The 12,066-nt window shown below is 41.9% G+C and overlaps 1 protein-coding gene across 1 annotated transcript in view; it reads left to right on the top strand.

Annotated features, from left to right (window-relative positions):
* The window catches only part of ube2h (ubiquitin-conjugating enzyme E2H (UBC8 homolog, yeast)), a 28,619-nt gene extending 19,105 nt beyond the window's left edge, over positions 1-9,514 (top strand). Inside the window, exons 2-7 of the mRNA XM_030046241.1 lie at positions 847-923; positions 2,350-2,424; positions 2,521-2,560; positions 3,320-3,372; positions 4,928-5,056; positions 5,773-9,514. Of these exons, the coding sequence (XP_029902101.1) occupies positions 847-923; positions 2,350-2,424; positions 2,521-2,560; positions 3,320-3,372; positions 4,928-5,056; positions 5,773-5,897 (499 nt within the window). The 3' untranslated portion in view covers positions 5,898-9,514. The remainder of the gene's footprint in view (positions 1-846; positions 924-2,349; positions 2,425-2,520; positions 2,561-3,319; positions 3,373-4,927; positions 5,057-5,772) is intronic.
* The last annotated feature ends 2,552 nt before the right edge of the window (positions 9,515-12,066 follow it).

Raw genomic sequence — 12,066 nt, 5'->3', positions numbered from 1 at the left:
GTTTTATCCCCAAGGCGGCTATTAGAGAGTGACAGGTGGAAGGAGGCCTGTTCGGTTCTGTCCGTGTGGTGGACACATGACATGTAAAGGGAGGTTTTTGAAAAAGGAGGATGGTAGAATCTGATCCACTGGCGGCTGGGCCCCTAACCCTGATGAATGGCCCCTTCATTAGAGAGAGCTTGGCCTTTTGTGAGAAAATATGTGGAGATTCCTTTTTCCTGCTTCTCCTCCCACCATTTCCTTCTATTTCAAATTGCTCTGATCCACGTGTGTGTGTGTGTGTGTCTGTGTGTTTGTGTATTCATTTTTGGGCTTGCAGTCACTGATGGACTTAAACTTCAAATCCAGTCTCAGGATGTTTGTTGGCGTGTGTCTGCAGTCAGTATGGTGTGCAGAATGAAGAATCCACATGCAGATAGTGATCATCATTGAAGGTGATTCTCCAAATGTCCTGCAGTAGATTGGCGGTCAGTACGGGATCCCGATGGAATTTCCCTGCATTGATTAGTTTTCATTTTCTGTCAAAAGCTATCTTTTCTCTCTTCAGTTGTCATAACTGTGTATGATGGGAAAGAGAATGAGATGGGGCGGGAGAGAGGGAAAGAAAGATGAGGTCAGACTCTGCCGTCGTTTTCATCTTCCTTGTAACAGAGTGCGTGATGATGTGTCATGCTGGAAACAACAGCATGTGAATTTTCATTGTAGAGAGGTCAAATTGTTTCAGGACCTGAAACAGTAACTATGAATTATTTATGATTTATATTACAGCAAGTCATTTTATAGACTGTGTGTAGGCATATTTGTTTTTGTGAAGCCAAATTGCTGTTGTCCTTAATAACCGTGCAGCATTGAGAGCAAGCATGAAGTCACCATCCTCAGTGGACTTAATGAATTCGTAGTCAAGTTTTTTGGACCACAAGGAAGTAAGTGTTTCTTTCCCCTGTTTGAAGACTGATTTTTTTTTCCTGACACATAAAACAAGCTTCCTAATTCAGTGGTGAATCCTCATTGGGCTAATGTGTCCCAGAAAGTGGCCCTAGGATCTAGGATATGTTTCGACCCTGGTTTCTTAAAAAATAAATTGTCAAACATTTGTTTGAGTGTTCCCCATTTGGGTTCTGATTGGGGTGAAACGTTCTCCTTTTTACCCCCAGTTTTTCCTCTGTCATTTCATGCAGTTACTTTGGGCGACAATTTTAGTTTTGTCCCATATCAGTCATTGTTTGGATCTAAGATATGGTTCAAGTTGAGGTTTTAGTGCTGATTATGGTTTTAATCAAAATGTAATCATGGCTTTTTTAGCATTTGGACTACACTTACTTCAGTTTTAGATAACAGACTAAATTACAATGTTCATTTTAATTTCTCTCTACTGCTAAATGAATACAGAGGAAAGACTGTTGCTCCCTTCTCTCAAATCAAATTAACATTTCAGATCTGACTATAAGACCATATGGGATCATGTCTAAATTTTGGCTCCTATTACAGCATGAAGCAACAGTGCAAGCGGCTCTTGGGGCTGCCAGTGCAGGAATGTCAGTCAATACCATGTTTTGAACATAAAGAGGAGTTTACGAGAGCAGGACAAAAATATAAAGTGGATTAAAACCAGGCCCGAGGCAACAAAAGTGTAAACTGAAGTGGAGCCAGGCACGAGGGGAAGAGAAGGACAGCGTCCCTGGCAGGAAATTCCTCTTACTTATGCTGTTCGCAACATCTGTCGCACCAAAACCACTGCTACTTACACATCAGTAAAGAAAGGAAGTGGGTGTTTTGCCCTGTTTATGATGCTTAGAAACTGTGTTCTCTGTAGGAGTGTGTGTGTGTGCGTGTGTGCACGTATGTGTTCATGTGCCCACTGTCATCCATCCTCAACAAGTGTCAGTGTTTGTGTCTGTGCGCTGTCCAGTTGCAGTACGGCACACGAGGCTCCAGTTACGTACAGCTATTCTGGGAGAGCACCACACACACAAACACACACACACACACACATACACACACACACACAGGCACACACAATCACATTCTCTTTTTCTTTGATGTCACTGTATTACACCCAATTGATTTGGAAGTAAAGAAGTCTGCAAGGCCCTAGGCTGAAATACATTACTGAAACAGAATCAAAGCAAATGGGAGGGGGTGGGTCGCTCGTTTGTGAAGTGCCCCTCTCTCTGTGTTGTGTTTCTAAGCAGTGGAGGAAAAAAGCACACACAATTTGCTACAACCCTACAGTGTCCAAATCCACTAGAGTGCATAAAAGATGGGATATGATGTTGAAAGGAATGAAAGTCTCTTTTCTGTCCTCAAGTCTGTTCTCTTTCTGTCCTATTCTCTCTCGGTCATGTACAGCGCCGTACGAGGGAGGCGTGTGGAAGGTGCGAGTAGATCTTCCCGACAAATACCCTTTCAAATCCCCATCAATAGGTAGGAGCACGAGCTGTACATGCGTGCAGGATTATCAGCTAACATTTTCAGGTTTCACTTCACTTACTGCCCTCATCTCTGCCTTCCTTTTTTCAGGATTCATGAATAAGATATTTCATCCCAACATTGATGAAGCGTAAGTCATGTTTTTGAAGTGCCAGTATTTTGATGTGTTTCCATTAGTTAAGACCTGACAAAAAGTGTCAGAAGTTGTCATTAGAAATCAGCCGGTGCTCATCAAACTTGCTGCTGTCATGCCATACTGTAAACGTTAGTTCAGCACATTTATAGCTCATTTGCATACACCTTGCATGCATCCTCTCATAACCAAAAGCAGTAATCTCCATAAGATGCATGCTGTCTTTTGTTTTTGTTATTTCTCCCAGAGATTAAATATTGAGAGGCCAGACTCAAAATTTGAACCCAGTCATCTTTTAGAGCCTGATGAAAATGCATTGCCTCAACCAGGGCCGGGTGATATGAAAAATATCAAACACCACAATATCTTACCTCAATCGATATTGTAACGATATTGCGGGGAAGGCTGGTGGTGCTTTCATAAGATATTTACACACAGGACATTTTTGCTGAACAAACATCAGTGCTGTGTATTAAGACTGCAATATTAGTATAACAGCATTTGTCATGTGAATGCGAATGTTTTAGATTGAACGTTGCCCCCCACATCCCATCTCCAAATCCTCAGAATAATTTTCCTCGCATTTTTACTGCATTATCGACCACAGTTACAGCAGGTGTGGTGCATACGTGCGTGGAGGGTTCTTTGTTGCCGGTTATCAAGCTGCTTTGGTGTAGACTCACATAGGCACTAATTCTCTCGTACCTCCCCTCCCCCTTGTCCTTGTCTATGTGGGTTTTCTTTTCCATTTCCCAGGTCAGGGACAGTGTGCTTAGATGTCATCAACCAGACATGGACGGCCCTGTACGGTGAGTGTTTCCTCTGTGCGTGTTGAAGCTACAGCATAGACCCAAAGTGTATCCTACTCCTTCCATTTTCTATTGTTTTTTTTTTTTTTTTTTTTTTAATTTCGGTCTGTGTGATGATGTGTGAAGAAGTGGACAAATGGCTGCCGGCACCAAAAAGGTGAACTACTAGTCCCTGCAGGCCCCGGTCTAGCAGGCGTGGTAGCATTATGCACTGGTACAGTAGTGGCCCTAATCTACTTACTGGGGGGTGAAGTGAACACTAACGAGGTAATACCCTGAGCCAGCAAGGTCAGAAAACATTCACCCCGACAGGAATGATTTACTGCTTGTCAGCTGAGAGAGAGAGAGGTATATGCTTGCACTCTCTCAATGGCAGTGAGCGTCCTTACTGTTTCTCACCCAGTTGCTCTTCTCATTCTTTTTCTCTCTGCCACCGAGTCTCTCTTGTGATCGCTCTCTCCCGCTCTCGATCGCCCCGTGCCCTTCTCTCTGTACATTTTCCCATTAATTTCTCATTACAGCCCCTCCACATGGCTGAGATAGCTGCTGAGCAATATAAATGGATTTATGGTGATATCCTTAACAGATGTTTCAGCAGCCCACCCTATTTATTTTCACTGGTGTTCTCAGATATGACTCAGAGGAGCATGTAAAAGCCCTAAATGGCATTTAATTAACCTGATAATAAATTAGCTCCCTGATTCAAGGGCTTTGATATGAAAGAGACTGGATTTTCTAATTGGACAATCATTATCAGGTTGCCAGATCCAGGGTCCACTCAGCAACCATGTGAGGTAGCTTGCTCTTGCTCAGTTTGTCTTTAAAATCAAGCCAGACCCTTTTAGAGTAGCCAGTCTTTTTTTTGAACATTTTAGCTTTGTTTGTGCTTTTGTGGAATACAGTGATTTATTTTTGTTGAGTGTTTAAAGACAAAAAAAAGATCTGATTGGGAAATCTGATGGAGAGAATAGGCAAATCAACCAAGCATTGTCTGTATTTGTTCTCTGCAGACAGAGAGAACAAATGCAACTGATTAAATCATCCAAACAGGATAATAACAGTGGACAACAGGGAAGTGTTTATTTACTCCACACGAGGACCCAACAGTGACACCCAGGAGACGGTAGCAGAATTGCAGGTTTTTCTACTAGGCCTCAGCTTGGAGAGAAAGCAGGCCTGCTAGCAGCACAGCTAGTGAAAGGGATTAGTGTAGTCACACTTCTGGCCTCCTTGAAGCTGTCAGGCTGAGGATTTTACACTTTTAGGTGTGGTACCTGGGACTTACATCTTGCATGATTGATCCTTTTGTATTGTCTTTTATGACTGACATCAGTGTAAATTGATTATGAGCTTCAGCAGTGCACTGTACCAGTTTTCATGTAGCATCATTTTTCTCCGATAAGTCCTCTCAGATAAATGCTTCCTTTTGTATGAAACCACAAGAAAAACTGGGCAGTCAGGGAGGGAATGTCTTTAACTCTTACATTAATATTTTACTTCCTGAAGTATTTGGGTAGAGTTGTTGCTAGTGATGTTCTGTCGTCTTCTTTCCCAGATCTGACCAACATCTTTGAGTCGTTCCTGCCCCAACTGCTGGCCTACCCAAACCCCATCGACCCGTTAAATGGAGACGCCGCCGCCATGTACCTCCACCGGCCAGAGGAGTACAAACAGAAAATCAAAGGTTCAGCCTCATTAAGTCATGTTGGGTGTTTTACAGTCACATAAGTATGGATAATTTACTTAAAAATTTAATTAAGAATTTAAATTATCTGGGAAATTATGTTTATTATTCAACAGAGGATTAAAAGTAGTTCTCATTGCCCCATCACACCAAGCACATAAACCCTTTGTTGACATGGCATGTGCATGGTTAGATTCCAGGAGTCACCAGTCCCTCACAAAGTGTGGACGTGACATCTAGACTTGGTTTATGTCCAAGTTCAACAAAGACATTCTGGATTCCTGCACCGCTGTGAAATTGTTTATAGATGTGATTTTGTTTAAAACCAAATTGAATTATACAATAGATTTCATGGTTGATTTTAGTCCAGTCATCTGTAATGTATATCACAGCTTTTGGCCATCAGCCCCCCTGCTGCTCTTTGATGCCGCGTACGTCTCATTGTTCGCCTATTTATGGTGTGTGTGTGTGTGTGTGTGTGTGTGTGTGTGTGTGTGTCTTTGTATCCACGGGATCTTTCGGTTCTCCCAGTATCCCCTGGGTGTGCTCTCTTTGTACTCCTCCCAACCCTTGAAGTTACATGTGACTCTGCCATGATCTGTTTTTGTCTGTCATTCATTGACTCTGTGTTCTCGTGTCTCTCTCTCTCTCTCTCTCTCTCTCTCTCTCTCTCTCTCTCTCCCTCTCTCCCTCTCTCCCCCTCTCCCCCTCTCCAGAGTACATCCAGAAATATGCAACAGAGGAGGCTCTGAAGGAGCAAGAAGAAGGGGCCGGGGACTCTTCATCTGAAAGCTCCATGTCTGACTTCTCAGAAGACGAGGCCCAGGACATGGAGTTGTAGTGATAGGCGGGCCCTCCCCGCCCCTCCTCCCCCAGCCCGCCTCCTTTAACCCCCACAGAGACTATATTTGATTTCCTAACCATGAGAAAGCAGACTTATAATATTCATATTTAAACAAGTTGATTTTTTTTATTATTACTATTACTACTAAACAAGGATTTTTATGGATATCTAGCCTTTGGTGTATATGACAGACACCCCTCCCATTCTGTAGCCGTTTCTCCCCACCCAGATGTCGCGGTTGCTTTCACACACTCTCCCCTCCGCCCTTCCCTTTCTAAGGTGTGTGTGGTTGTGTAGTTGTAGCTGAGATTTCTCCCTATGAGCATGTCATTTTCATTTTCACTTGGATTTGCATCTTAAAGCATAACTCTGGGTCAGATTTCTTTTTTTCATTGTTTTGCATCATGCTTATCAGTTTTGACCTATTTATCATCAGATGGCTCACTGTAGAGCTTCTTAGTGCACGGCTCTCCAGCACAGTCCCGCTGGTGGACAGCCCAGAAGTTAACCCCAAAGCATGTCTTGTTCAACACATTGAATGCTCACTCTGTAATTAGACACACTGATGAAAAGCTGTAAATGTCAATTATCCTAAGGCCAGGTTTGGTGTTGTTTTGGCTAATGCTTTGGTTGTTCAGCAAAATACATCCACAAATTTTTACAGAAATTTAAAAAGAAATGTCTTTGCGTGAGTATCCATGTAAGAAGAAGACATGCTTTTTTTTTCTTGAGTCATGCAAGATGCAGGTTCCCTTTTTTTATAATGAAGTAATTGTGGAGATTTTAGTAGAATAAATTTAGAGGGGAAAATGTTCAGAGTTATGCTTTAACCATGTGACCATATGAATTTCAAATCTCATCAAGGTATCTCAAGCACACGAGCATCAGTTGTTCTCGTTGGACTCACCAGTGTGTTGGGCAGGACGGCCATTATCCTGCAGTCACATGTATGCCTGTTATCAAAACAAATGTTTACTTCTGTGATCGGTCAGGAACAATCATCCAGGCTGACGCTTGAAACATGACTGTAAATTGAGCGCAATAGCAACACTGAAATGGTCATATGGTTATGGAGTGAATAGTGGAAATGACAGCGAGTTTCACAGGGCTGGCGTAGTAGCGGTCCTCCTCACATTCCGCTGTTAGCCGGCGTTGGCTCTGACGCATGCCCTTCACATTGGTCTGACCTGTGGTATGTACCCACGCCACATCGACTGGACTCAGAGGCTCCTGCCTGCCTGCCTAAAGGGGGCGGGGGGCACCCATCCTTTTTACATGATCACTGTTTTGAAGAAGATGACAAAATAGGTTATCTCACAGGCAGTCATATTAATGCCTGTGACCATTTCTGTTGAAGGCAAAATAATGTCATATTCATTTATGGGTTACAGATTTGACTTTTGAGTGCAAAGCGTCATTCGCCTTTAATTCAACATGTTGGGACATGAGGTTGGAGTCCAAGATATATGGAAAGAGAAGGCAATCACAGCTTGGATTTTTTTTTTTCCTACTTGATTTCCTGTTGTACTTTTCGCCCTATGAGGGTTAAACACATTTGGGTTTTCTTTGTGTACAGCATCTATCTTGTACAGTGATAAGACTCCTCTCTGTTTCAAGCCTCATGAATCACACAGCGTCGAAACTGAAACACACACCAGGTGTCGTTTGTCGAGGCTAGTACGGCAGTCAAACTACCTAGAGAACCTTGAAATATATATATCACCTTCTTTTTACTTTATAGATTGCAGTAATAATCACTGGCTGCTTTGCGGCAGATTGTGGATCCTGGGTGAGAGATTGAAAACTGAACCTGTTTGTGTCTTCTCATCGCCTCTGATCTCAGCTCCCTCACGCAGCAGTGTCTTCAGTGCCTCATCACAAAAGGAAGGTGACCACTGAAGGAGTCCAAAACCATGTTTCCAGAAAGCCATGAAGGTCTAAAAAAGAAAAGAAAAAAGAAAGGACAAGACAAGCACAGTTTTTGTTTTCCCCAGTTTACTTTTCTTCTCCTCTTCCTGCAGTTTGACCCTGTAGAATTTGTGATTCCACATCTGAATTGCTCTGTACAGACTAGGGGTATGACCCAGGGTTGAATTGCATTGGGCTTTACTGAGCTAATGTAGGACTGGTAGAGGCTTTCGTGGCTTGGGTTTTGGAAGGCATCGGTTTGTTTGTATCTTGCATAGTGATTAACATTTTCACTCCAAAAAAAAAAAAAAAAAAAAGGTATTGCAAGGGAGGAAATCATGCTAACATTTGTTGAACTTGCTAAGCTGTGTTTTTTGACATGATGTCAGGATAGTTAGTTTTGCTGGGTGGTGACTTCAACTAAACAACACATGATATATGGCTGTATTACAGATAGACTTAGGTAGTTTGGTATAATTATCTAATAAGGCATTCATTGTTCATCTGAGTTTTAGTTAGTGTCTGTTGCGTAGTATATGTAAGATGCTCCATAGACATACCTGCTTGTCCTCTTATTGCAGAGACAGAGTTGTACAGTTGAGTGTGAGTGATTTCAGACTAGGGCGACATTTGACGTGTAGTGAGCCTGATCTCAATGTGTATAGAAATCAAAAGCTTGGTTCAGCCCCATACAGTAGATTGGATTATCTCCAAAGGCATAAAAAAACAAAATATGGTCAAATTATGTACCCAAAATCAGCACCACATTGGAATAGAGACTGCCCCATTTAAGTTTGTTTTTATTTTTCAGTATTTAACCGAAGAGTTTGACTGTTTAAAGCTGCGGGATAATCATTTCTCTCAACTGGCCCAAGGGAGATTTGGGTATTACTTTGGTGTTAGCTTTCAGGAGGATGCAGCATTTTTAATTGGTGCAGGGAGAATATTACAAAGTCAGTATGATTTCCTAAATGTTTGTGTTCAAGGAGATATATTGCCATCTGAGTGATTGACATGTGTTCAAAGTGGCTGTGGTGTGAGGTTTGCGATCTGCATCTACTCACAACAAAATGTAGCCCGCAGACCTGTATGCAGAGTCCTCGTCTCACAATTGGCTTGAGTTTTCTCCCAAGCTGCCTATATATTTATATTTATTCATTAAAGAGAAACTTATTTCTTTTCTGTTTTTAATCTCAATCATCAAGCACCACTGTTATATAAAGGTGTAGATTATGTTTCAGCTAAATTGTCACACTGACGAGAATTTGATCTTGAGGTTTGTTTTTTTTTCTGGATTGGATTTTTTTTTTACTTGACATTTATGCAGTATTGTACTTGAGAGCTGAAAATATATACAAGTTGAGACATAATAATAAAGCACATTTGCTTGTGATGCAGTGGTGCAAGAGGGAACAAATGATATTTTGGTCTTTTTCAAAAACAGGACTCTTGTGTTTGGGTAAAATCATAGCTTTGGTTTTCAGCAGCGTGCATCCACTGGGCAATAAATTGATGATTTATTCAGCTGCAGCCTGGTGTTGCTATGGTAAACATTATGGCCAATTGGTGTTTTCAGTTGCCTCTCCCCTTCCTTTTTAGTCTCCAGACTTCCCCGATGGCAAGAGAAATATTTATAGCCTTTGTGTTTCAGTTTGTTTTTAATCCTCAAGGACTAAAGAAATGTCCAATAAACCAGTGACTGAGTATGCTTCTGTTGCAACTTTGATTCTAAATTATTTTTTTTGAAAAGATAAAAAATACAAACACATTCTTATTCATGCTTTAATTTCATCTTCTTTTGGCTTTCTCCCCCTCCCCCTCTTCTGTTGCAAGACCATAGGCTTACAGTTAGAGTGTGTTTACTACCCAGAGTTTTAATCACTGACCCGGTCACCCTGTGTTCACGTGTTGCAAGATCTGGGATTTACGGGGCCCTACGCATAACTGTAAACCTGCAGACAAAGTGCAGTACAGAGCCATAGCCCCACAACCTCACTCACACTTCCACCGCACCCTGCTGGAGACACTGTGGACGAAGGCCCTTGTCAAATTAAATGGACTGGTCCGTTATCCATCCACAGAGAGGACCTCCAGGCCCCATTCTTCATTTTATCAGCGCAGCTGCAGAGAGCCAGCACCCTAATCCTGTAGTATCACCTCCCCCCATGTGTTGGCTGTATCTTCCTGTGCACTTGCATGCTTCTGGTGTGGAGTTGAGGCTCGCTCGGTGCACACCTCCCATTCTCGTCTTTGTGCTTGTGTGGATTTGTGCCCCGTGCCGGCCTACTGTTGCCACTAGGAGGCTTAGCAGTCACACACAGCATGGAAAATGGCTGTTTTTTATAGTAACTATGTATTTGGTACCTAGTGTGTGATACTTGAGGGTTAAAAAAAAAATCAAAAGGTTTATTTTTGTTTTTAAAATCCGTCCTTGGTCTTATTTTTTTTTCTCCCTCTTCCCCCTCTTCTCTCTATTTTTTTTTCCTTTGCATTGTGAAGTGGGCATGCTTGTCAAAGGACAAATGCTCTCTATTAATAGGCTTATAACCTCTTAAATAGTTGTGTATAAAATAAACTGTTATAACTTCTTTTTTAATAAAACAATAAATGTGTATAAATGGCCCTTGTCTGAGTTTGATCATTCTCACTGTTCTCTAGCTAGCTTTTGTCTTTTAGTCGAGTGACATTCAACCCAGGCTAAAAGGACTGTATTACTACTTTGCTGATATATTACTTAAACAGAAGTATGGATGTTTTGTTTTTGTTTTTGTTTTTTTTATATAAGAAAAAAGAATAGAAAAAAATGCCCAGTAGCTAATTTAAAAGTGAGTTACTGAGTTACTTTTTCAGAAATGTCTTTGTTAGATGTGACCTTTTCCAGGCAAGTGCAATACTTCAGCAAAAATGTGCTTAAGTTAAAGTACAGTTACTCACTTAAAAGGGCACTCAAAATGTATTCAGTTACAGTAGCATGAGTAAATGTAACGAGTTATTTCCACCTGTGTTGAAATGGTTGTACAGTGTCAACAAACTTGGTGGAATTTGCCACTAAAGAAAAAAAAAGTGATTTTTGCAAGCTTCAGACTGATTGAGGATTTATGCTTGTGTGGGAAAGGTCAGAAGAAACTAGATTGCTTCTGTCATGCGTGAAAAATGAACAACTGGTACTTAAGCCTGGAACGAAACATGCACAAAAACATCTTATCCAGGGAATTTCACTGAAAATATCGTGAGCAGGGGTGGTTTCATGGCATCAAGTCAGTATCAAAAGACTAACCATAGCTTCTGTTTTTATAGGCTGCACAGTTTGTCGTAAAAAAGGCTTAAGAGAAAACCTCACAGTGCGAGTGACGTAATACGACTTAAGGGATATGAATCAGTTTCTATAATTTGATACTGAATAAAATAATGTATAGGTAAAACAAATATGTACATAAATGTGTGTTTGTCAGTAAATTGCAGCCTAGCCCATGCTTTCCCCTGTAATGGCAGCACTTCCACAAGGTGTCAGTATGGCATCACATTCCTGGCTCTCCCTCCCTCATCTGCCATGTCTCAGTCAGCTTGTACAATATGGGCCACTGTCTCACATAGGACCCCTGTGAGTGCTGTGAAACTTGAGAATGAGGTTAGTACCCCAGGCCTTCACGTCTGAAATGGTGGTGATGAATGACTCCGCCAGTCCAGAGAGACAGCGCTGTCTACTGTGCTCTCTCCCAGAGTCGAGGTGTAGCTGCTGTATTCTGCTGTTTTCTTTGCCATGACATTATGCACAAGCAGTGGTTTGTGTAAGTGTGGAATCAGACACACATTCACAGTCCACGTTGCAATTTAGGCATCACTGAGGGAATGCTGCTGAGAGCTCAGCTGAAGTTTGGGCCAACAACCTGCCTCTTAACCCTTCAGAGTGCTGGCCGGGTTTATGCACCACTGCATTAGTCTTGCTTACTTTAGCGATCCATGTCAGATTTGCTCAGCATCTCAGTACTGACTGGGGTTTTATTTTGGAGGGGACATTGGACTTGTCAGATTAACCTTGCAGCGAGGGCGGCCTCGACATGTAGTGATGGATGCAGTTTCACCACTGACCCAGATGAGGGTGCCACTCCATCCTCCTCCACCCTCTGTTCCAACCCCTCTGTATAATCACAGCAGGGGAAAATAAATGCTGTGACATAAGGCTGTTTAATCCCCTCTTGTCTAAAAAATGTATTCTCTCACGCAGCAATCTGCTTGCTCGTCCTGCCCTTCTTAATTT

Source organism: Myripristis murdjan, chromosome 23, assembly GCF_902150065.1.
Source record: "Myripristis murdjan chromosome 23, fMyrMur1.1, whole genome shotgun sequence".
Taxonomy (NCBI): domain Eukaryota; kingdom Metazoa; phylum Chordata; class Actinopteri; order Holocentriformes; family Holocentridae; genus Myripristis; species Myripristis murdjan.
Note: the sequence above shows the minus strand (reverse complement) of the source record. Positions and strands in the feature narration are given on the sequence as shown.